The sequence below is a fragment of the Haliotis asinina genome, chromosome 14, assembly GCF_037392515.1.
Source record: "Haliotis asinina isolate JCU_RB_2024 chromosome 14, JCU_Hal_asi_v2, whole genome shotgun sequence".
NCBI lineage: Eukaryota > Metazoa > Mollusca > Gastropoda > Lepetellida > Haliotidae > Haliotis > Haliotis asinina.
Genome location: NC_090293.1, coordinates 47,528,597 through 47,555,475, shown reverse-complemented (window position 1 = coordinate 47,555,475; position 26,879 = coordinate 47,528,597). Strand labels below are relative to the sequence as shown.

The following is a 26,879-nucleotide window of genomic DNA, read 5'->3' as shown; positions in this document are numbered from 1 at the left end:
TATGAATGGTGTCATAGATGTAAAACTACGAGAGATCGTTGCTCCATTACTTTTTTGGTTTCACAAGGATCGAGTACTTAAGAAACCGAAAATGCCATCATAAGCCCAGATATCACCGAGACAGATTGTTATTTTGTACTATTCTTAATCATTTTAGGTATTCAGTTTCATAACCTGGTTTTGATGTATCAAGTGAAGGTTACAAATTGTCTGGAATATTGTGATAAGTACCCTGCTGCCTAATACTAAATCAAGTTCAGTATCTTATGTTCCGGCGCTCGCTCACCAATGAGTACTGTCCTTCAATATCTATTTAAGGATCAATACGTATCATAAGAAATGCATTATGTGATACATAGATTATAATTATTCATTTAGAAATATAATCTCATTTTCCCTTTGGACTGTTTCTTCCAGGAACTGGACAAGAAGATATGCAGCAAAACAGGGAAGACTTGCACAGGACGCTGTTCATCTGAGAGACAGACTGACCCAGAGCAGGTCCCCCTCCACATTGTGCTGCAGGGCTCACAGTGGTACAAACCCACCACCAGGCAGCAGCTCTACGCCCTCCTCGGCCAACACCAGGGAGACAACTACAGACTTGTGTTTGGGAATTCAGGATATGGTAACCAAATATGATAAAGCAACTGCTTTAAGGAAACGTTCTACGGGAGAATCTACTTCCGCTCTAGACTACTCTCTTACCACAAATGATGACCATCTGACGTAGTAAGTGACAAAGATTATTAATGACTTCTCCATTGAATAAGCTCTATTGTTCATTTGACTGACATTTTCTGTAACAAGCCCATCTCTTTCATCCGGCTGAAGGATTGTTATCTGATTGCTTCCAGGTGTGTATAAAGAAATTGGACCATGGATGTATAATGTCCTCATTGACCTACGTGGAATCCAGGAGTTCTATGACATTTCTGTGAGTTGAGCTTACACAAGTTTAGTAGTAATGTAAAAAAGTCTTGACAGTAATATTATGTTCCAAACATAAGGGGTTTTTTTCAGAACAACCCAAAATGGAACTTTCATCAGATTCACAAAATACATCCCCCATAGACCATTCATCATTGATCTGTGTGGAATCCAAGACCATTACAGCATGGTGTGCTTGGCACACAGCAGCAATCCCGGACATAAGGAATTTTGTTTTAACTGACTCAGGAAGTTTCCCAAGTATTTCACGTCCTGCAGTAACCGTTCATCAAGTACACTATTTGCAACTCGTGCTACCTTTTTTATTTCACAGATTGACTCCTCCAAAGTAATGTTCGGTCCTAACATCACTCTGACCAACATGATGGAAGTCTTTGAGACAAACAGCACCAACCCTGCTTTGTCCTACTTCCGGGACTTCGCCAGTCACGTGGCCTACATTGGCAACATCGGAGTTAGAAACGTAAGACAATACAATTTTGTGACATCCCTGCTTGCCTTCCTGCTTCACTGACTGGAAACCCAGTGAAACTTCAGTTTATGTCCAATATATCTTTTGAAATCTCACTGTGCGACCTCTAGTTGGATCAACAGACGCGTAATTAGTCGAACCCCGTTGTCTTGCACTCGAATGTCTCGAACCAACAACCCCTGCTGTGTCGAACTCACAACCAAGTCCAGTTAAAATTCCACTATAAAGATCATTAATTTCAATTTCTGTCTATATGTGTCGATTTCCAGGTGTTCTTTAACGCAGAGACCATATGGGTTTGCACATATATAAAATTTACTGTGATAGATCTAACTTATAACTTATTAAATGGTAAAGTAGAACCTTTGTAACCCATGTTGTCCTCTAACTCAAACTGGTTATGTCGAACTGCAGTACTCGAGTATTTCGAGTGGGTCGACTGTATCACGTGCATAATATCACCTAATATCCTTTTCACATGTAAACATAAAGAAGTAAAGAGGTCGCGACCATTCACTAATTGCACATCAAAATATATTCTGTCCGACCACGCTACAGGAATTTATAATCAACAAATTTTATCCTCAGGATTGAAGTTGATACGATACGAACATTTCCTGAGAGGAATGTTAAAGAGTATCTTCTTATATTTTGGCGTAGAAGTGAAAATGTTTTCATCGTTTCATTCTTATATTGATAAACAAACATACTGAACATTGTGTTAGTTTTGTCAAACGACAGAGAAAGAGACTGGTTGTTCTTTACTAGATGAACACGCCATCTGTTGCAGCTGGGCAGTTGGGCCGGGAACCTGATGCTGAAGAACCTTCACACTGAGTTCCCGTCTGACGTCTTCACCATGTTCGAGACAGTTGGAGCGACGGTGTTCATTGGTAGGAGCTGTGCATACACAATAGTGGAACAGGAAAATATAAACCTAATCGGATTTTTTATATTATAAGATGATAGAAAAGTATTCGACTTGTCAGTTTTAATTTTGGATCCTGTAAAACAGTCCTAAAACCAATAATCATCTGAGTAGTTATTTAGGGAGTTCCAGTGTAACATGTAATATTATCTACTGTGACATGCATGTGACGTATCATATAAGTCGTTCACTGATCACGTGGGGTCTATGGGCTCAAGTACTCTCGAGGTGTGTTTATGTCCATAACTTGTTCATGAACATAATACAAACCTTGAGGGTACATGAGCCCATGGACTACGAGGAACCAGTGAACAACATATTTAGTTTACCGAACGTCTGAGTTTTAATTTGAATTGTGTGAAATGTCTTCTTTTGAATGTGAAGCGAATCGTTGCGTCGCCATTGTGCAGACGACACAAGGAAAACAAATCTAGAGTTATCTCCCTTCCATTCACTTTTAATAGCAAAACATCGGTAGTTTCATAATTGCATTATGCGTGATTCAATAATAAAGAAGTACTACCATGAAGGCCAAAATGAGTTCGGAATTTCCCAGCGGTGTACATTGAATAAAATACATCGTCTGTAAGCGTGGTACATTGACAAAAAATACAAGGGCGCTTAGCCAATCAGAAAGCGATGTTCACGTGTGAGATGCATCATTTACAGATGTTAGGCAAGCTAATGACTTTCAACCAGGGCAAAAATATTATTGAATTTCCTGGTTGCATATCATCTTTCACTGATGTGGATTATGGTATCAAACACTGGTGTTGCTCGACCTCTTAGAATTTTACGCTTCATATCACAGGAGTAGATACCCTTAAGGTTCCTTGAGAAGAGTGTATACTCATAAAACTTGTTATATATTACAGGGTCGAGTGATGGGTCAGAGAAATCGTACAGTCTCATGGACTTCCTGAACCTAGACATGAAGGGCAAGGTCATCCTGTCTGTCACACTTCCAACATTCCCATCTGGAGACGTCTATGTCAAAAGTTTCAAGATTACCCCTAGACGTCAGGTATATATGCACAGTCCACACACCAGCATTACATTGTATATGAACCTGTGAAGATCCGGGTTAGAAATGATCTTCACCATACATGTTTATCATGAGGGGCGACTAACGGGATCAGGTGGTCAGGCTCGCTGACTTGTTTGACACATGTCACCGTATCCCAGTTGTGAAGATTGGTGCTCATGCTGTTGGTTGGTGGATTGTCCGGTCAGGATTTTATCATTTACAGACCGTCTCCACATAGTTGGAATACTGCTGTGTTGGGCGTTAAACAATGACAAGCAAACATTGTACATGATGGAAAACAGTTACTTCATTCAGTGATATCTTCCAGAACGCCCACGCCTATGTGACAGCAGGCTTCAGGATGCAGCTGGACCGGAACAACAACTTCATGGTCAAAACAAAACCATCCCTGGTGTATGGCGGCATCAACAAGACGCTGGTGAGTCAGGAATGTGTGAAAAAACGCCAGATGGCGTAGAATAATTTCTTCAAAGTATGGAGTTTCAGGAAGACAAATATGAAGCAAGCAGGAGGTAAACCCATATCCATTTTCGGAATCCAAAATGAAAAAAATAGATTATGGATAACTACATGGGGCTATTCCAGATGATTATGGCAAAAGGTGAATTTCATCTGACATGAATGGGATTTTACGCCATTTTTATCAATATCCCAGCTCAATATTGCAGCAATATCAGCAAGGGACACCAATATGGGCTTCACACTGTACCCATGTTGGGAATCGAGCCCTTGCCTTCACTAGGTTCCACAAACGCGTCATCTGACATGACATCGTATCCACAATCTGAAAAGATTAAGCTGGCATTCTATTCTTTGCTAAACCAAACATCGATAATCAAACTCCGACACACGCAAAGCAAGACGCAGTGACACAGACACACAAACACACGCGTCCGTACGATATATACGTATTTGTATTGTGGATCAAGTCAATGCAATAGAAATGTGCTGCACATATAATATACGAAGCCACAAGACATTTGTTGAATGTGTTCGTGAAATATGAAGACTTGAACGTGTACCTTATCATGTATGTCTTCAGTCTTCAAACACACTGTGTCAGTTAATGCAAATTAATGTCTTGTACCTAAATATAAGCCTTAGGCCTTTTTATTGTCATTTTCGTATGAGATAAAATATTATGAATGTCAGCTTCTTCTTTGATGTAGTCACAACGTTTCTATGTTTTTCTTTGCCCTGTCTCATTTAGATACGTGATAATAATATTCACGCTTTCCAACGTTGCTATACGTATTATGTATCAAGGTGTACATTTAGCGTTACGGATTTAGTGGATTTTCAATTCCATCCTGTGACATTGTGTATATTGTAAACTTTAACTATTGTTGATATTTGCAGGTACACGCAAGCAAGACCGAGACGTTTCTGCAGGGCAAACAGTTGGGGAATGCTTCAATTCTTAAAAGTAAGCTTCATACCTTGAGTCACACTGAAACATCGCTCATGTATTGTTTGATTGGCATGTGGTTCCACATTCTGGACAATGAAAAGAAGTTATATTTGTTGTGTGTTTACCCGTGAGGGTCAGGGTTAGGTTGGTTGTCTTAAGGGGCGAATAACGGGATCGGGTGGTCAGGCTCGCTGACATGGTTGGTATCCAAATTTACTTGATCGATGCATATGTTGTTGATCACTGGATTTTGTTGTCTGAATAAGGTGCACTCTATTTACTGACCGCCTCCATAAAGCTCGAAAATGACAATATAGCTAGAGTAGTATTACACAACAAACAAGCAAACCGTTGTGTGTCAATGTGTCTGCGAGATTCGTTTATTGGTTGTCATGTGCCAAAATGTGGATCGAACGGATAAATGGTTTCTCAGGGTGGACGGTACACTACAGAATAAATGATTACCTCGATCGCCGTACGTGTCTTCGTTGTCGCTAAGAATGATCAAATCTGCGAAGAATGGGACAGATGTCATGCAAATGGTGTAGAGGCGATACTATTGCAGAGCTGTTGCATGCATGCGTATTCCCATCTTTGGTGGAATGAAATTTACTCACTACTGTTTAAATGGTGGTGAATGATTAGTATGAATTTTGTCATGCTCTTTATCGAAACTATTTAACTTTTAGCTGCTCTATCCCGTCTTTCTTCCGAGCTGACCCCAGACGGCACAGCTGGGTTATCGAGCACCACCTACAGAAAGAACCTGGCCATTTCTCTTTTCTACAAGGTCAGTCAGTACACACAGTCCTATCCATGTGTCTATCGTCGTTGTTTGTCTGTCGACGTTGTGCTTATCTCAAAGATACATGTTATCGCTGTATGGATATCTGTATGCGTCCTACATACTGATCTGATATTGATAACAGTGTCAACCTTCATTACACAGCCAGTGTATGAATGTGCACATAATGGTGTTGATAATGTTCTATCTCACTGTTCGACAGGGTCAGTCCACATAGATGATCGTGTCTGTCACCGCCGTCAGACTACCATACTTATGCAGACTGTTTGACGATATGTCTGTTCGGATAACTGTATGTGTCACACAAAGCGATGATACTGATAACATTGTTAGCAGGCGTTACTGCACCGGTGAAAGACTGTAAATGTCATTGCTGTTGGCGATAATACTTTTACTTTTGGCAACATTGAACTGTCAGGATCAGGTGCAACTTTCCTCATGCTTGATGTGCAATTTGGCTTAATTATGAACAGGTTGGACAGGTACTGGCTTGACAAAGAAAAAAGTCCAACTTTCCAATAGTCCACGTTTCAAATCTATTCCAACATTTAATATTCCAACAGGTCTTTCTGAAGAACGAGTAAACTTGCTCTCGTCACCCGATGCTTCCTCAGAATTTGGTAGATCAAGGTGACAGCAATCAGGGACAAGTTTTCAGCATATTTTATGGTGGACTTTAGAAGGATTTATGTTTTAAAAAAACCCTGACGTATCAGTGACAGATAAAGAATTGTTCGATGCAATTCCCTTTTTGACTTGTGCCACACGCAATCGTTTCTATAAGGACTAATACCTAACCTCTATATATTTTATAACGGATGACAACGTTGATGCAGGATACGCTCAACTTTTCGCGAACACCCGGTATCATCACTGTTTCATAGTGTTTAGTAAATGCATGCTACTGATACAGTGGGAATTGTACTATCGAATCTGCTTACAGCAGTGATTTCTCGTGGCTATAACGAGGGGTTTTGTTTTGACTAAAGTGTTCTAGAGCCTGCATCGTTTAATGCTTGCAGCACTGGTTCCCCTGATACGGACAGTCATGACACAGATACAGCATTCCGAACAAAGACATGAACGGATCAGCTGAGTCGAAAAATCAGACTCAGCTGCAGGTCCTACTGTGTGAATCCTTTAATGTTATTAGTCCCATGACGATCCGTGTTAGAACTGATCTTCAGTGACCCATGTAACGAATGAGGCGATGAAAGATATCGGTGGTTTCTACTGACACATGTCATCGAATTCAATCCGCGTAGATTGATGTTAATGAAGTTGATCCCATACATAGTTTTCAAGAGCGTCCGTTGTGTTTGCTCTCGGGTGGTAGTGCAGGATGGTGGACAAGAGATGGAGGAAAGACAAGGGTCAGTGGTAGAGATTAAAACAGCATTATATTCGCTTCATGTGCGAAGAAATAGACGTTTTGCATGGGTAACGGAAATAAAATAGTGTACCATTTACCAGAATCATATCAGACTTTATTTCCCCTTTTGTTTTCCTCAGTATGTACTCGGCATGTGTGGTGAGAAAGCTGCGGCAAGATTCCAGAGCGGTGGCACCAACTTGATAAGACCTTTGTCTTCCGGCACTCGGACATTTGACACCCGTAAAGATGAATATCCCCTGACTCAACCAATGGTAAAGGCTGATGCAGCCTTACAGGTATGTGTTTTCACTAGCCTATCAAAAACGTTGATGTCTTAACGGGAAACCTGATAATCTGATGTTTATTTGTTGGCACGTGAACGTATTGTTCCACAGAACATTGATCGTCATCTTGTCACCTTGTCATCTTATGATGACACTGAATGGCCATCGCAGGTTTCGACCGTTCAGCCATGCCACCCTTCGAGTCAATCATTTCATAGAAAAGCATATCTAGGCTTACTTATTTAATACATAATTAATTATCGAATAACTAAATACCACGTTATTCAGGCTAAGAGGAAACCAGCAGCTATTTTAGGCACCGTAGCTGTGTGTAGTATCGACGCATCCCTGGACATATTCTAAACAGGGTTGTAATAGATGTGACAAAGTTTTGCAAATATGCTTACGTATCCAGACCCGTGTAGATCCGGATTAGAACTGATCTTCAGTAGCCCGTGATTGTCTTATAGGCGACTAGCGGGATCAGGTGATCTTACATCAGTTGTGTAGATGGATGTTCATGCTATTGATCACTAGATTGTCTGGTCCAGACTTGATTACTTACAGATTACTAACCGCCATACAGCTGGAATATTGCTAATTGCGACGTTAAACTTAACTCGGTCACTTACGTATTCGTGTTACTGTCTGCATCATTAAAGGTTCTCTGTGTGGATATTAAATAGTATTATTATCCATACAGTGAAACATAACCGAGTACATAACAATCATGTGTTGCACACGTCTAATAAACCCTAAAACGAATTTCATTGGTCAGTTATCCGACCATGACCTCCATATGAATGTGGAACTACTTTTTTCATTCATAACGTTTTACTACAAATTTACTACGAATGTTCTGTCTCTCTACTACGAGGGCAAACCAATGAAATACATTTGTATCAAATACAAAACTTTACCAGCAAAAAATGTTTCACACACCGTGTTTATTGATATGAGATTTCAAGAAAAGGTAAAAATGAACTCGGCTCGATAACGACAAGGGTAGCACACGTCACTGGCGACAAACGCCTAACTGATTACAGTGACCGCAAACATTTGATTCAGAAGTTGCAAGGCAATAACGTAGCTCCAGAGCAAATCATGCAAGTGTCTGGACATGAAAATGTACAGAGTGTAAACAATTATTCACGCCTTTCTGATGCACAACACTGGGAAAGTGGGAAATCTGTTGTCCTCGACCGGAAATCAGCTTGCCATGTTTCCATGCTTGCGTCGCGCGCCTACAATCGCTCCGTCATCGGCAGTTTGTCCGACATAAATCTAACATCCCAATGCATGTCGTACACAAACACAAACATTCCACATCAAAATTAACAAGTCTTCTATGGCAGTAAGTGAGACAGAGCAGTTACAAACCGTCGCCGTGTTGCTCGCTCTCCTCTCAGTGACTCATCTGACGACGAATAACTTTCCCATTAACAATGTTTCCAGTTATACAATTCTTACTGTTACTTCAGTTGATAAAGATTAAATTTTAATTCAAAATGTGTTTGTATTTTTTGCCTTCGTGCACGAGTAGTTAGTCAATATGTCGCGCTCTTATTAGCAGTACACAGGGAGTTTACATCCATAGTGCCGTATCACTGTATTCTTACGCGACCTTGACCTTTACAACTGCTGATTTCGTTTTACGCGGACTTAGCTGTTTAGACATAAAAAGTTAGATACAAATGGATAATAAATAAATTAACACACGAGCGAGTGTGTCATATTGTGTTTACGAAACGAGTGTCAGAAAAATTCATATTTCCCTCACTCTCGCTCTCGCTCTCGCTCGGGAAATATGGATTTTTCTGACCCTCGTTTCGTAAACACAATATAACACACTCGCTCGTGTATTAATCTCTATTTATACAACAACGGCTTTCTATATTACAAACGACTACACTTCGGGGTGTGGTTCAAAATAAGGAGCCATCCAAGGACAGTAAGACAATCAGTGGAGCTTAATGTCCAGTGATTACAAAAGATATCTTTGTCTCGTCTCTATGACATGTCCTTGTCTCATCCACGTCTTTGTGATGTATAATGTTTCAGACTTCAGGACGGGTCCAGTACGTTGGTGACATTCCTCCAGTTCCAAATGAAGTGTGTGCATCATTCGTCATCAGCACCGTTGGCAACGCAGAGATTGATACTGTCGACACCTCAGTAGCCATGGTAACCAAAGAGATGAAATTCACATTACCAATATTCCTCTGACAAATCGCAGGAATCTTTTCACTTTGTCACAGCATATTATGAATGTTTAACGATGACATATTCCCTGTCATAACCCCTGTGTGATAGCTATTGGCCGCGCCAGCAAAATGTGCGCAACATTTCAGAACGACTTCTACAGAGATACACTGCTCTATCAACTGTCAGCTGCATACTTTCATCTGGTCACATAAAAGTGGTATCAATATCCAAAACAGTGTTCCACTGGATATATTAACTGGTTTGCGATCATTTGACATCTCAGTCTTAAAAAACAACAACTGAAGCCGTTGAAAGATGAAAGCATGAACTCAAGGGCAATATTTTGCTTCCATAGCTCTACAAACGGTTGAGTGGGATTGAGTTTAACACAATTTGAGCACTAATTTTGCTTTATCATTGCATTAAGGTAACACGATATAAATCTGGTTTCGGTAACGAACAGTGACATTTATGCTTGAAACCACGGATAAGGTGCTCCGGTTTCACAGTATGTGATGTTCAACGATCCATGGTCAGCAAATCGTTGAACATCCAATTTGGCAAGGGACACCATTGTTTTCAACTAGTTTGTGTTTATAGGCCAATAATAGGACATGGATACAAGCAGTATGGAGAGAGAATTTCGGAAATAAGAAAAGTATGTGGTTTAATATTTCATCTCTGTGTCTCTTTTGGCACAGAACTATCCAGGAGTGCTGAAGTATATATCTGCAGCGGATATACCAACCGGGGGTGTGAACAACTTCAGGGAAGCTACGGCTGCAGGCGTCGAGGAGGTAATGACAGGAATATGTACAAGAAATGCGCTATCTCAATTTCTTATGTTTCTCTGTAATAGATTGGTGTTATTTAGATACCATCCTCTGTGAATATGTTATGTTCCTTCGATCAACTGAATTCCAGGCAACATGTCCTCATTTTGTTACATCTTTTTGATACACACCATTTGAAAGACTGTTTATTCAAGCTTCAAATTTAAAAGTTGTCAATAGTTTTATCAAGCAATGGAGACACAATCTTCACGTGTGATATTCACATTGGGGCGTTCAAAAAACAAAAGTTGTGAGCAGTATGCTGGCATTTATTACTACTAAATACTGAATGTGATTTTTCTCAGACAACATCCAATTTGGTCATAAAATTATACATTTAGTACCTCTTATAATGGATAAGAGTTCATTTCCGTCCAGAAACAAAAATGTAAAAATATCATTTACATAGAATAAGAATGTATTTCTTTGTAATAAGGACGTGCCATATCTGTTTAAGTCACATATAGCGTTAAATCCACTACAGATAAAGTGCTACTCAAAATGTGGCAGTAGGTGCCCATTGTCAGTGTATGAAAGAAGCCAAAAACCCATTCAGACATGAGGACTGGTAGCCAAAATATGGTGAATTTACTCAGATGTGTGGAACATATAAATTGTTTACCAGACCATAGGGCTGGGTAACTAAATTTTAGACCGTTCATCAGAAATCTACCACGTTTCGGGTTGTCGGACGGGTCTTATTTCATAACCTGGCTATTGTGCAGTACTAGGGAATTAATTTCATCTGTTAAACATTATGTCCCTTTCATGTCACCAGCTATTCTGCAGTGGACGGGTGGAGTACAGTGGTCAGCCAATCGGTATCATTGTTGCAGGTAGAGTTCCTTGGCATGAATAACTAAATATATGGACTATACCGTCATCTCAAGCCGAGGACCCGGGTTTGATTTCCCACATGGGTACAATGAGTGAAGCCCAAAATATTGTTGTTCTTTTTTATAGAACTAATCCCCGTGGCACTGCATTTATGTTTTGTGTCCAAAACTGACTCTTTAGTTTTGATATGAAGACATCAAGTGTTTGACTTACTCTGATATCTTCTGGCAAAATGTTGCACAGTGCTCAACAGCCCAGCAGTTGTACAGCATCTGTGCATGTGTGTGCGTGCCTCTGTGTGTGCACGCGTGTGTGTGTGAGTGTGTATACGGATTGTTTATTAATTAACACACAACAAACCCCTTATGCTGCAGCAAGAAACAAAGCTCTTATGCTGCAGCAAGAAACAAACCTCTTATGCTGCAGCAAGAAACAAACCCCTTATGTTGCAGCAAGAAATTAGAAATATTATTCGAAAACACTCCGATTAATATTTGCAAGTCAGGAAACATTCGCCCACCACCAGCCATGATATGTTTCATTCGTGCACAGAAACATATACCCAAAGAATAATTTCCATCAACCATTCAAATGGCATCGAAACACTTGTGCAAATGTGTTTTCAGTGGACAAACTCACAGCAGACACAGCAGCCAGCATGGTGAAGGTGACCTACAAGAACGTCCAGCCTCCGATCCTTACATTGGAAGATGCTATCCAGAAGAAATCCATATTTCCAAATGCTGCCAAGGGGTTTAAAATTGGTGATGCTGCAGGTAATCCAACATTTTGTAGTTGTCTGAATATACCAAACTGAATTTATTTATAAATATACTTTCAATTTAAATACCTAATTATATTGTTTCACTCCTGTAAGGATGTAAGTATCTGAATTATTTGGTTCAGTACATGTATTATTCCGATGGGACGAACATCGGCTGACAATTACTTCAAACAAGTACAAAATGTCTACTAACTATGGCATGAAGTTTGTAATTCCAAAGCTCCCAAGTTACGTATATACTGTTCAGCTCTTCTTTTAAAGTCAGATTAAAATTCAAATATTGACCAAAGTTTCACGAAAGTGCAGGAAGTATGTCAAGAGGGCGATGTTACGAAATAAAAAAAACTGTATCTCAGTCTGTGAATGTACGCAAAATGTTGAACAGAAGACGGAAATGTTCTCTTTTTACAGCTGCAATAGCAGGATCCGACAAAACGATTACAGGCACCGTCAAGATTAAGCAACAGGCCCACTTTCACCTGGAGTCACAGGTAGGTGGTATATATAATGATGACATTAACATGTGTGTTACATATTTAGACAAGAGTAGTTCCCACACTTTCAGTAACATTCCAGTCAGGTCCATACCTGGATACCTGAAAGAAAGCCACACACACAATAAAAATAAAAAAGTATGAACAGCTGTACATATTACTTACTGACGTTGCTGATATGTTTTCAAATTACTTTGTAAGTTTTGCAACGTTTTTAGTTAGTTTTTTATATATTTAATCAGTGATGTGAAGTTATTTTTCACTATTTTACGATTGGCTACTTACGTTTCTAATGGTATATTCACCATAACATGTGCCGATATTCATGGACAAATTATTTATTACGTGCGTCGGTTGATATGGGAAATACGGTTACCATGTCCTGCTTTTTATGCAATACACATAAACAAACAAGATGACCACAACATTGCGTTAATTGTTATGATTTGTTCTTACGACCTAAAAAGTGTAAAACTTATGCCATGCAGAATAGACCTAAGTACTGCTTTTTATGGGTCTGTTATTTCATGACGTAATGATGTTCCTCTTTTATCATATCCTGTTCACTTGGACGTGTTCATACGAAAGTCTTCAAATGAATTTCATACAGGTGATGTTTCATTTTTAATTTCTCTTAAACGACGAATTAAATATGATACTGGATGATAAACAGAATCTCTCCTCATGTCTTTTGATATAAAATATGTCACCACTCGATGATATATATCAACTACTGGTGACATATTTTATATCCAAAGACACTCGAGAAAGATTTCCTATTCTTATCATCCCCTTGTATGGCTGGTATTAGCTATAAAATATACGTCTACGTATAATATATCCTTGCATGATACAAAATGTATAATGGTATGTCTGTAGATCTGTCTGTGCTACCCAGACGAGGACGGTGTAGGGGTCCGTCTGCAGTGTGCCACGCAGTGGTCAGATCTTGTTCAACAGGCCGTAGCCAGAGTCCTTAATATCAAGGAAAGCAGGTACCAGTTTACTCTTTCTCGTTGAGTGTTGTTCATTTGTTAGACAAGCCTTTTTAAAGAGTCTGTATTACATACTGGAGTCAGTCAGTAGCGACAATGTGCAGCCTCAGTCAAACAGGACTTAGATTTTAAGCGCTGTCTTAGCGCTAAGAGAGTCACGACTTAATGTATGTCATGTACGACTATCTTAGCGCTAAGAGAACTTCGAAAACATAGGCCCAGGGCTCCTTCTCAGAAAACTATCGTAACTACGACTGTCGTAAGCCTGTGTATAGGAGTACACCACAGTATAGGAGTTACGGCAGCCGTAGTGCTACAGTCTCTTTGGGAAAAGGGCCTTAGGGCCTAAATCTTCGAAGCTCTCTTAGTGCTAAGATAGTCGTAGCTTAATGTTAATCTATGGCAGTGACGACTAACGTAGTGCTAAGAGAAGTTAAAAAATCAGGTTCTCATTTCACACTGCGAACTTCGCACTAAGACGATGGTAACTCCCATTCTTTAATATAGACGTAGCGCTACTGTCGATTTGTTTCACGAGCACTGGGCTACGTTAGTGCTAAGAAAATTGCTCAAGGCGGCGTAACACACTACTCTTAATCAAAATCTTTTCTTGTCACTGTAAACGAGCTTTACCATCTCCAGTGATCAGGTTTTGACTCACCTTTTTAAGCGTAAGCATCAAGGTCAAACGTCTTGGAGGATCCTTTGGAGGGAGGATAACTCGTGCCAACCTAACAGCGTGTGCCACAGCTCTCGCCACGCATGTGATGAGAAGGTGAGTTGAATGCACGATCAAGTGAATTACCGTTGTTATTGTTTATCTAATATCTCAAGTATCCAACTGTATGTTAATATACTCTTTAAACAAGTAGGGGAACATGACCTTTCCTTTTCGATAGGAACTTAACAAACTTCTGAAAGACAGCCATCTTATGAACTCACCATGTGCACCGTTTCGTTTTATCACCACTCCTAAACACAAGGCATGGGATTTTGACAATCTTCATGCATCACACTGTTGTCAGTATTTGTTTCTTGTGGTTTTTGTTTGTTTGTTTGTTTGTTTGTTTGTTTGTATGGGGGGTGTGGTATTTGTTTGCTTTTGTTTTTCCTTATTTGTTGTTTTTTTGTTTAAATGAAAATCGTGCACATGCAAATTTAATGTAATACTTTCAGGAGCGGTTACAAAAAACTATAGATATAAGGAAGTGCAAGTGGTGATATACTCTGAAATCATTCTTTATTATCATATCAGCATTGAATGATTCCCAGTTTTTTTCAATCGTAAATTAAAGAACGAAGTTCCTCTACATTTTTTGAAGATTGCATAAGAGTGCACGCGTGAATATGTGCGATTTTGATGTAAAACGGAAATTGAATACATTAATGAGTTCGTTTCCGATTAATGACAGAAACAAAACACTCAACGATGAAAAACTGCGCTGAATACTGTTATTATTGCAACTTTCAGGCCTGTCCGCCTGGAGATGAACTTCCACACCAACATGAAGACAGTTGGAAAACGTTTGCCCTACCTGGCGAATTATACAGTAAGGGACACATTCACAGAACATGGCTGTTGCATGCCTGCATATCTCATGCGTAATGGTGGCATAAGATGCAGTATCGGTTTAATTCAAGGTTCTAACAACACTTCAGCAGAGATATGTTACTTCGATCATTTCATTTTTTGTTACAACAAAACACTGTCTCAAAGCAACCATTTTTTAGTTGAACTGAGTTGTGTTTTAAGCCGCATCGGTACTATTTCAGCCATAGAACGACGAGATCAAGTCTGCACGCAAGGACTTTTCAAGCACAAAAATTTAGTGATTTGAGTTTTTTCGAGTGATAACCCTCATTCATTCACTTTCATGTACTTTAACACATATTTGTCACTCTGAGATCAACTAATCAATTCAGTGGCATTTTGCTGTTCGTTTCCAAAGTTTTGATAAGTTTAGGGTATTTCATTTTATTTTACTATATACGTATTGAATATATTTATGTTATTTTTATTGTCCTACTTGCAAAGGTGTGTGTGTGTGTGTGGTTGTGTGTGTGCGGGGTGGGGGAGAGTTGTTAAAATCAGTATTGAAATGTATCCTTCCCCGGTCACTACTGAACCATTTGTATATTTATGTACATATGGTCAGTGGGTAATCATGTATTCATACCAAACAATATTTCCTACCATGAAATGTAAAAAAAATATTCTTGACATTAGTATGGATTAGAATGGATGATCCTGTTAACTGATCTCATACCTCAGATGACAAGACGAATTAGCATATATAGAGATCTAGAAATCAATATATGGATATGATTAGAACAACTGTTATATATCACAAAGTCCTTGCACCCATATGTTTGACATGTTTGTCAGTGTTGTATGCAATCAATTGTTTGTCTGAAACCAGATCGGTGTCAACAATGATGGGAAATTGAATGGGATCCAACTGACGGCCCATGCCGACTGTGGAATATCACCCAACGACTGTACCCTTAATCAATATCCTACATTTATGGACAACGGTGAGACATCAGTACATTAATACTTTACGAAATGATCGTTTAGAATTTTCTAATATCGCTGACTCTTTTATCTTTCTGAATATTTTCATAGATCCTTTGTAAGACGAAGCTTTAATGATGTACCTTTTGGCGTATCTGAACAGCAATCCTTTATGTTTCAATCTCTCAACATCTGGCCCTTGCAACGGTAAATCACCATCGTAAATATGCCTTTAGTGAACCCAACTCTGCACTACGTATTATTAACGCATGTGTCCAATCTTTTCAGCTTACTATTGCCCTGCGTGGGATTTCACGCCAGTAGCACTGAAGACAAATCTCCCTACAAACACATACTGCAGGTCACCAGGTAATCCGAACGCCAAACACATGAATACAAGTAGAATCTAATCGATTCCAGATTTACGATCTAGGGTCATCAGCATAAATGCTTCGTACACACGTAAGAAACGTTATTGCTCATATTACTACTATTGGTCTCAAGACGGAGTGGAAGACTCAATTCGTACTATTTCATGAGAATGTTTGTTTGACGCTTGATTCAGCAGTAGGGCTAACATGTCATATTTTCTTCCAGGATCTTGCCCATCCATCTTCATCATGGAGACAATGATGGATCACGCCGCCAAAGAATTGAATATGGATCCGCTGGAGTTCCGGAAACTGAACCTGTTCAACAAAGGCCAGGTGAGTTGATGCCAAACAACTCATCCCGCTAAATTAATGTAATTTATTAAACAAGTATTTGTTTTAGAATAGCGTCAAGAGCAACATACTGCAACAGTGGTGAAATGATTGGTAAGTCATTTTCAATTCTGACCGATGAAAACAGACATTTTTTTCTTTATTTTTCCTCAGACAACTGTCAACGGAATAGTTTTGAAGTACTGCGACATTCAGCAAATTGTGTCTCAGCTCGAGACCTCAGCCAATGTCACGGCTAGAAAACAGCAGGTTGCAGCATTCAACCAGGTATAAGTAGTTACCATATTTACTCTAAATGGGTTTTGATGATTGGAATCTGGCATCAGCTCAATCACGTTAACCAGGCAACAGTCAGAGTGGTTATTCCCGTACGAAGATCGATATATCCCAGCGGCTGCTTCAGAACCTATTACGTTCTTTTCTGTAAATATTTCTGTTTACGGTACGTTTAAAAGCGCGAAGGTTAACTCAGACGTCAGTGTTCAGAAAATTAAAGTACTCAGATCTCCCTCGTAATTCCCCAACTAGAAACTGACTCATCGCAAACTTTCTCCAACGATCAAGCTGTTACGTGATTTTTAACAACTGAGGGGATAACGTTCAGTCACATTTTCATTTGCGATGTGGCTTCTTCCGTACTGGATGTACAAAGGTCAGTTGCGCCTAGAATTCACACTCAAGACACTTGCAATAATCCAAATGCTTATTGGACTTTTTATCGAGAGGATACCTGTACTCTTGATATTCCAAATGACTGTGTGCCGTGTTGTATATGTTTTGCCATACTAACCACCTACCTGGTGTTGTTTTCAAGTGTCACGTCAACGTAAAAGCTACCGAAGTGTTTCAATAAAATTATAAAATGTCACAGAAAATAAACAAAGTACAGTTTTAATCACGTTAAACATAAAGACGCTTCCTTTCATTGGATGTCCAGAAAAATATGCTTTCTGGTGTTCCCCCACCGTGGTATTGTTGGACTACTGCTAACAGCGGTGTAAGACTTGACTTACTCACTTACTTATAAGACTTATTACAAACAATTTTATGCAAATTCTAATGATGTAGTACCTGAACTGAGAAAGTGCTCCAGAAAATACATCATATGCGCAAAGTTTTTCCTGTCATTCACAATTTGACTTTCAGGCCAACAGATGGAAGAAGAGGGGAATCGCGGTAATGCCTCTCCGATGGAACGTGGACTACATTCACGCCACCTACAACGTGTACATGACCATCTACCACGGTGACGGATCCGTGGCCATCTCCATCGGGGGAGTGGAAATGGGACAGGGAATAAACATGAAGGTTCTCAGTTTGATAATACAGTAGCTCATATGTGCACTTCCATTAACGAACTCAACACCTTAGTATTAAATTGTGCGTCTCAGTCATAAAAGACTACTCTGATACATACACAAAACCCAGTGACATCTTGTGTGGTTTGGGGATCAGAATACATCACTGTCCAGACCCGAGTGAAAAGATATCGACAGGTCGGGTTCTTTGGTTTTGATGACGATTACTTGAACAATGGTATCATGGTAGCATGGATAATATATTCTTTTTTATTTTTATCTTTTTATAGTTCAGTGGGCACTTATAAAGGTGGTGGTATGTACAGCATTAAAACTTGTTAAAGAGGCAGTGCCACAGTAATTGTCTAAACGGCATCTCAGTCATGTTTCGATTCCCCAGATGTGTAAAATGTGTGAAGCCCACTGACCCACTTTGCTATTGCAGGAATATTGCTAAAAGCGGTAAATCCAAACTCACTCACTCATTCATACAGGAAACAAAGTCTACACAAACCCACACTGACATAAGATAGCTCAGGACCAGAATACACTGGACATCAGAATCCATATGTGTCTTGTAAAACGGTATTGGATGGTCAGGCTCTGTGAGTTGAATGGTAGTGCTACTAGCATAATGTCATCATGGCATGCATTTGTTGGTCCCCAGGCCATAGACTGGTAAACTGATTGAAACCTTAAACAACAATCCCATAGCTTACAATGAAGAATCACTGTCAAGTCTAACAATGGCAATACCACAGCCCTGATATGGATGGATATGCTCTGTCCAGTAGCATAGAGTTTGATAGTTATCTAATTTAAAGGCACACTGTCACATATTTTGACAACATTCTGACCCATGTTGAGGCATTCATTTTAGCTTGATATTGATTCCATAAAAGGCTTTATATCCCTTACGACTTGCCTGAAGTTTGAAGGTTTTGTCATATATGGATGTAAACAATCGTCGTGTTTGCAGAACTTGATTCAATCAAAAGTTGAGCGTACGGTATTCGAAAAAGAGCGTACCAAGGGACATAACTTCATGGGGTTTGCTTGAAAGAATTTACGGCCTGTAGAAGCTCGAGAGTGGACTTCATGCAAATTCATTCGAACTTTTTAATTCACTATTGTAATCTTAATACATATGGTTCTTTTGCGAATAGATTATATTATAGCTTCCCCGAAGGCCTATAGTTAGTATCATTGAGTTATTTATTTACTTATCTATTTTTAGAGAAGTGCGGGGTGATAAAGTGCCTTAACACCACATTCACCAGCATTCACACAGAATGGTGATGGACTGTAAATAGTTTGAATCTGGTTAAGACAATCCAGAGACAGAAAGTGCGCATCTGTCTACACGTAAGGAGTTAACACGATAAGAACTTCTAAATTACAGATGATACAGATATGTGCCTATGAGTTGGGTATCCCAATGGACACGATCAAGGTGAAGCCAACGACTACCCTGGCTGACTCCAACTCCTTCACTACCGGCGGAAGCATCACCTCGGATATCAACGCATTGGTACATACATCTCGTGTCTTTAAATGCATTAAAGCCAGCTCATTGTCATTTTCTTGTCATATGTAACACAACTATGAAGCTTGTATATGCTTATATTTACACCATTCACACTTATGAAGTTGGATAGTTGGGGAGACAACATACACATTTGTCTCAAAACCATCTCCTTCGTGTCTCAGAATGATGACCGTTACACCGCACTGTGGACGGTGAACATTGTCGCGTGATCTTCACCCTGACACTGAAATGATCTATTCCTTATATCCTTCGTGACGGAAGTCTGCTAACCGTCTGATCACTAACGTAAAGTGTTTTGTTACAGGGAGTCTTACAGTGTTGTCAACAACTAAAGGCCCGGATGGCCCCGGTCAAAGCCAAGATGTCGAACCCAACCTGGCAACAGCTTGCAGCTACATGCTACGCCCAGGGGGTAGACTTGTCAGCCAGATGCGCGTACGTATGTCCCACCTACGAAAATTTGCGATCAAATCCACTGTAACTAATATTTTGACTGATGACGCCATGGATGTGCTGCTGCAAGGTGAGATAGAAGTGAGTTTAGTTTTACACTGCACTCAACAATATCCCATCTTTATGGCTATGGTCTGTAAATATGTACCAGACAGTCTTGTGATCAAAGGCATGATTACCAATCTACCCAAATGGGATGCGATGGCATGTGTCAACCGTGTGAATGAGACCACAATTTTAAACTTTGCATTCCAAGAATACAATCTTTTACCTTCAGCTCGGCGTTACCAAATGCCCCTGTTTAAAACTAAAAGAGTTCAAAATTCTTTTATTCCATCAAGTATCCGCCTTTTAAATGACTGTTGACTGTCAGTCTTTGTTGTCGTTTTACGTATCTTAATCTGTATGTAGTTATTTATCTTTTAAGAATCTCATATGTGTTCACATTTACATGTAAAAAGAATTCCCCTAGGGGTAATAAAGTATTGCCATTGTCATTGCCATTGTCATTGTCATTGCCATTGCCATTGTCATTGTCATTGTCATTGTCATTGTCATTGTCATTATCATTGTCATTGTCATTGTCATTATCATTGTCATTGTCATTATCATTGTCATTGCCATTGTCATTGTCATTGCCATTGTCATTGTCATTGTCATTATTATTGTCATTGCCATTGTCATTGTCATTATCATTGTCATTGTCATTGTCATTGTCATTGTCATTGCCATTGTCATTGTCATTGCCATTGTCATTGTCATTGTCATTATTATTGTCATTGCCATTGTCATTGTCATTATCATTGTCATTGTCATTGTCATTGTCATTGCCATTGTCATTGTCATTGCCATTGTCATTGTCATTGTCATTGTCATTGTCATTGCCATTGTCATTGTCATTGTCATTGTCATTATCATTGTCATTGCCATTGTCATTGCCATTGTCATTGTCATTGTCATTGTCATTGTCATTGTCATTGCCATTGTCATTGTCATTGCCATTGTCATTGTCATTGTCATTATCATTGTCATTGTCATTGTCATTGTCAAGACAAGATGTCGACAGTCGATGCTGTAAGTAACCTTACACCGAAGATGAAATTAATGTATCATGTAACTGGATAACATGAGTTGTTGTGTAGTGCATCTTGAGAACCCTTCAGCAGGATGCAAGATACAAATCAAATTATGATCACTTTGCTCAAGTGTTCGACTGTCCGAATTCGAACACAGGTGATGTTCTGATTTTTACACATAGAAGGCTATTCTACAATACGATATTGAAGTCGCTAGACGCCTGTTGATATTGTCATTTTCAGAACATACCCAACCGGAGATTTCAGTGACTACAACATTTACGGTGCCACGTGCACCGAAGTCGAGGTGGACATCTTGACCGGGGAGAACCAGATCAACAGAGTGGACTTACTGTATGACTGTGGACAAAGGTAAGAACAATAGAGCAGATATGCTGTATGACTGTGAAGAGAGGTAAGCCCGACAGAGTGGATCTTCTGTATGACTGTGGAAAAAAGTCAGACCAACAGAACGAACATACTGTATGACTGTGGAGAAAGGTAAAACCAACAGAGTGGACGTCCTGTATGACTATTGCGAGAGGTGAGACTAACAGTGCGGACATCCGGTATGATTGTGAAAAGGGATAAGACCAACAGAGTGGACATCTTTTATGACTGCGAAGAGAGGTAAGACCGACACAAGGGACATCTTGTTTCACTGCTATTCCCGCATGTCTCACAACAGACGTACAGATTAGTCCCTTGATTGTTGTTTAACACCGCAATAATTGAGTCTGGACCAGACAATCCAATGATCAACAGCATGAGCATCGATCTACGAAACGATGACGGTAATCTGTGGGTTTGACCATCCGAACTCGCTAGTCGCCTCTTACGACAATCATGTGTTGCTGAGAACCAATACTAGCTCGGATCAATTATACACGTGCTACAAGCAGAGACTAATTTGTTGATTGAGGTGAGACGTATAGTGAAGGACGTAAGGTGTCCAGTGCCAGTGTATGTCTCTCTCTCTCTCTCTCTCTCTCTCTCTCTCTCTCTCTCTCTCTCTGTCTCTGTGTGTGTGTGTGTGTGTGTACGAGACAATACAGTCGTGGTGGAATACCACATAAATTAGCTTGGTGATAATTAGTAAATTAATGTGTGGTACCAAGTTTGTCAAAAAGTTACTGAGGCATGAGTTTGATGTGATAAATAAATCACCAATATCTTACCACTGACAGAAAGGAGACAAACGTATTAAGTCATACGAGGTCCCCATCACATTTATCTAACATGTGTAAATACCCTGTACTTGATTCAGCATAAACCCAGACATTGATGTCGGACAACTTGAAGGTGGTTTTGTGATGGGATTGGGCTACTGGCTGACTGAAGAGATGATCTTCGACCCCGCAACTGGCACTGCCCTGACAGACGGAACATGGGTAAGTACCGTTAGCTCAAGTTATGATCATTATGTTCAATCCTAACCAAAATGAAACATTTGTTTTTCAACGAGATAGCCAAGATGTCTGTAGAATATCTCTTGGTCGCTGATTCGTTGTGTCATTTTTCATAAGGAATAACTATATTTCTAATATTTGTTTGATTTACACAATCATGATTTCATTTGTATTACATAATGCAGAATACATAATTATGTTCCTTGAATACGTGTATGAAAAATTCAGGCCATTCTACAGACCATCTAGGTGTGAGATGTATTGACATTCTTTTTTATTTTCCATAAGATGTACTGAATTTTTATTTTCCTGCAGATATACAGAATTATATTTTCCATCAGATGTATTGGATTTGTAATGTTCAGCAGATGTATTGATTTTTTTTCCAGCAGATGTACTATTTTCTTATTATTCCATCAAAAGTATTGCACTTTCATGTAGATATTCTGTTCACAAAGGTCACCTTTAGTTTATGACTTCACTTTGACTTTGCCAAACAGGTATAAATGTGAGATACCATGATTAGATTCCATGTCAGTATTGAACTCTTACGTGGGTCGGACAATTTTAGACGAGTAACTATTCTCTTTATAAAACAGATGAAACTGAAATTTCAATTTGGATACGGCGTATAAGCGCTTAGAAGGCATCTTATGAACCACCATTTTATTTTCATCACCACCCCTAAATGGGGTATGGGGTGCACGTGCACAACGAAGTAGATACCTACACATGCATGGGTTGTCAGGCTTGATTTAGACGGTCTTCAAGAGGGTTGCTAAATCACTGTTGACCATTAATTTGGACAATCATCTTGCATCGCACTGTTATTAGTGTTTGTATCTAGCCGGGTTTTTTTTTTTTTTTGGGGGGGGGGGGGGTTGTTTTTGTTTTTGTTTGTTTTGTTTTGTTTTGTTTTTTGTTTTGGTTTGTTTGGGGTTTTGGGGGGGATTTTTGGGGGGGGGGGGTGTTTTTGGGGGGACGGGGGAGGGTGGGGATGGTTGAGGTTTTTTTCCTTTTTTTTTTTTTGAACGGTTTGAAAATGAAAAGTTACTTGAAACACCAATCCTTGTTCAAGAGGAATAACTGTGCAAACAACTTACCCGTGAAGGTCCGGAGTAGAAGAGGCCTTCAGTAACCAATGTTTGCCACAAAAGGAAACTATACCTGTCGTAAGAGGCGACTAACGGGATTAGGTGGTCAGGCTAGCTGACCTGGTTTACACATGTCATCAGTTTCCAGTAGCACAGATCGATGGACATGATGTTGATCACTGAATTCTCTGGTCCAGATTCAAGCATTTACAGGCCGCCGCCATATAGCTGGAATATTGCTGAGTGCGGCGTATAAATATACTCACTCACTTCAAACAGCTATGGTCATAAGGAAGTGCAAGTGGTGATGTAATCTCAAAACATTCATATTATTACATGAATGTTGTTTGACTCCGGTTTATCTCCAAATTATTTCAAACGTAAATTGTAAATTAAATTTCCCTGCTTTTTAAGGAATATATAGTTATATAACTCCCTCTAGTCAAAACCCTTGCAACAAACTGTTCTGTCTGTACAGGAATACAAACCTCCAATGCCAAAAGACATTCCTATAGACTTCCGTATCCAGTTACTGAAGAATGCACCCAACCCTCGTGGAGTCCTGAGAGCAAAAGGTAATGACATCACACATTATAAGCTTATGAAAATACACCCTGTGTTAATACTGCCTAATTTTAAATATCATGTTAGTCTCTCAGTATCACACAACAAAATCAATCCTGGGTGATGCTTGAAATTACAAGCCGACATTTTATCTCCGGACATATCATAGATATTTCATTTTATGTTGGTATTTCATTGATAGCAGTTCTTGTCATGGATAAATTTTCTCTAAAGATCTGATATTTAGTTGTTGTGTTTCAGCTGTGGGTGAACCGCCCGTCTGTATGTCCGCATCGGCGTTGTTTGCTGTGAAACATGCCATCGAGGCTGCAAGGAAGGAAATCTCACAGGACGCATTCTTCCGGCTCGGTAAATATGAAGAAAAGCATTATCATTTTTAGGCAATATCGGTTGTTTTATACAGATTTGAATAACTTTAATGTCACTCAGTAGATACGTCACTAACGAAATTTGTCAAATGTACATTCCGGAGTAGATGGGGCTATTTTTATTAAATGATACACGTGAACGTGAATATGGCCATTGCATACATGAGTGATATATACTCACATGCATAAGAAACGCAAATTTGTTTTATCCAAACTGGAGACAGTCTCGGATCCCTAAATCGATATTTCTTGAAAATTACATACATATATTCCTTATACTTGGCTTGCGTTACATTTGCGTGTGAGGATATATTTCATTTTGAAAGTCTATTGTTTGGTTCTAGTTGCCATTAATCATGAAGGATAAAATGCACAAAATGGCCAACAACTTTTTTCCACGGGAGCGGTACTATTACATAAGTGATTTTGCTGTGTTGTGCCAGATTTTGTTGGTAATAATGTGGGTGAGGCAAAAACTAAATCCTTAAGGGCTGTCTTGGAATCTCCTTTCAAATGACCGCGAATGCAAATTAAATGTCAGGCTTATGTATATTATCTAATTTAATCAATTTATAACCAAATGAGTTGCCATCCTGCTGGATATGTTAACAGGTCAGTCGGTACTTAATTTGTGACTATGCACACATCGACTTTTGATATACCATGGTTGGAACCACGGGATTCAATGAATGTCGGTGACTGTATTGGCTTATATTTCGGTTCATTGTAATAGCGTATATTTCGGTTTTGCTGTACTGGCTTATATTTGGGTTCACTGTATTGACTTATATTTTGGTCCCTGTACTGGCATATAGTTTTGTTCACTATACTGGCTCACATCTTGGTTTACCGTTTTGGCTTAAATGTTGGTTCACTGCTTCGGCTTATGTTTCGGTTCACCGTTTTTGATTACATTTTGTTTTACTATTTACTGTATTTGCTTAAATTTCACTGAATTGGCTTATAGATAGGTCAGCACAGGAAAACCGTTAAATAGACTATAAAGCCGTTGTTACATGATAAAGTTGTTCCACGGTGGCTACTGGCCCACTGTGTGAGTGAGTGAGTGAGTGAGTGAGTGGGGTAGGTAGGTAAGCAGGTAGGAGTGAATAGACAACCGTTGCTTAGAGAAACACTAACACCTCTAGAAACACTCATCCAACGTTATTTGGAATATATGGCGAAACACTACTGATTGATGAATTGATATCTTTATATTGTAGACGGCCCAGCAACAGTGGAGCACATACAGTCCGTCTGCCAACTTGACACCTCCCAGTTAGTGTATGGGACCTAGGTCAACCAGATTGACGTCATCAGCTTTGTGGAGCACAGATCAGAGCTGGAGATTGGGAAAATATGAAGATTTGAAATGTCACGTTGAGCAAGGCATTTTCATGTACTACTGCTTTGTTTAGTGAATTACACATAGTATCTGATAAGTATCAGATTATTTTGTCGGTGAACAGGTCATTCCAAGATTGAACAAACCGAATGAAATAGTTTCTGTATATTCACACATTGCAACCGAAAACTGAACACCACGCGATTGCAAATCCTGATCCACTGTCAGTGTTGCAATATCTTCACTCCTTAAAATTATATGGTAAGTTAAACAAATTCCCTTACATTCAGAAGGACATCGGAAGTTATAGAGCAATCATTCTATCGTCGTTGCGGTTAATTCGATCTGTAAATTTGCGTAACGATGCAACTGACATCTGTGATAAACGGTCACTGCAACAATAACATGTTTCATATTTCGCTTTCGAAAGTAGCAAATTTCAAAACCGCTATGTGATTCACTGCTTCTTATTGGTTCATTAAATATGTCTTTCGTGGCTTAGATATTGTCATGACAATGCAAGTTCGGCTCACCAACAATTTATACATGTATGTATCTTATTATAATATTTATTCACCTGCATCGGTCTAATCTGATACAAAAGAATCCCTCTAAACGCACGTATGTTTGATCTGTTGTACATATGCCATCAAACTTCAACAGTAGAAATAATTAGCCTTGCATATATACTAGAACAAAATTAGGGAAAACGAAAACTAATACTGAAAATAACAAGAACGGATAACTAAATTTCAGGAAAAAAATAATCTGATTTCTTTCACGAACTCGAAATGTGACAGTGATATTATGTTTCCCAAATACTACATTAAACTACGTTTATGACGAACACGCCAATAACACACTGACGGACATAACGAACTTTTTCGGGGGATCCCTGAAATCAGTGACGAAATACGCTTATGACGAACTAAATTAGTGGTTCTAATTACTGTAATGTACGTTTCACGTTTTGTTTTACATTATTTGGTTATTTCAAATGGCATACATTCTTACTTTCCCAAATAAATTCTTCCATGTAA

At 39.2% G+C, this 26,879-nt stretch overlaps 1 protein-coding gene across 1 annotated transcript in view; it reads left to right on the top strand.

Moving 5' to 3' along the window:
- LOC137262156 (uncharacterized) overlaps positions 1 to 26,879 on the top strand; it is a 30,432-nt gene extending 3,553 nt beyond the window's left edge. The window contains exons 7-35 of the mRNA XM_067799937.1: positions 418 to 628; positions 858 to 937; positions 1,265 to 1,414; positions 2,214 to 2,316; positions 3,227 to 3,375; positions 3,707 to 3,817; positions 4,759 to 4,825; positions 5,500 to 5,600; positions 7,128 to 7,286; positions 9,336 to 9,458; positions 10,181 to 10,276; positions 11,091 to 11,148; positions 11,776 to 11,925; positions 12,345 to 12,424; positions 13,307 to 13,422; positions 14,093 to 14,197; positions 14,894 to 14,972; positions 15,843 to 15,957; positions 16,226 to 16,306; positions 16,535 to 16,644; positions 16,816 to 16,929; positions 17,809 to 17,970; positions 19,363 to 19,491; positions 19,814 to 19,944; positions 21,282 to 21,410; positions 22,306 to 22,429; positions 24,020 to 24,116; positions 24,367 to 24,474; positions 25,718 to 26,879. Coding sequence (XP_067656038.1) covers positions 418 to 628; positions 858 to 937; positions 1,265 to 1,414; positions 2,214 to 2,316; positions 3,227 to 3,375; positions 3,707 to 3,817; positions 4,759 to 4,825; positions 5,500 to 5,600; positions 7,128 to 7,286; positions 9,336 to 9,458; positions 10,181 to 10,276; positions 11,091 to 11,148; positions 11,776 to 11,925; positions 12,345 to 12,424; positions 13,307 to 13,422; positions 14,093 to 14,197; positions 14,894 to 14,972; positions 15,843 to 15,957; positions 16,226 to 16,306; positions 16,535 to 16,644; positions 16,816 to 16,929; positions 17,809 to 17,970; positions 19,363 to 19,491; positions 19,814 to 19,944; positions 21,282 to 21,410; positions 22,306 to 22,429; positions 24,020 to 24,116; positions 24,367 to 24,474; positions 25,718 to 25,791 — 3,312 coding nt within the window. The 3' untranslated portion in view covers positions 25,792 to 26,879. The remainder of the gene's footprint in view (positions 1 to 417; positions 629 to 857; positions 938 to 1,264; positions 1,415 to 2,213; positions 2,317 to 3,226; positions 3,376 to 3,706; positions 3,818 to 4,758; positions 4,826 to 5,499; positions 5,601 to 7,127; positions 7,287 to 9,335; positions 9,459 to 10,180; positions 10,277 to 11,090; positions 11,149 to 11,775; positions 11,926 to 12,344; positions 12,425 to 13,306; positions 13,423 to 14,092; positions 14,198 to 14,893; positions 14,973 to 15,842; positions 15,958 to 16,225; positions 16,307 to 16,534; positions 16,645 to 16,815; positions 16,930 to 17,808; positions 17,971 to 19,362; positions 19,492 to 19,813; positions 19,945 to 21,281; positions 21,411 to 22,305; positions 22,430 to 24,019; positions 24,117 to 24,366; positions 24,475 to 25,717) is intronic.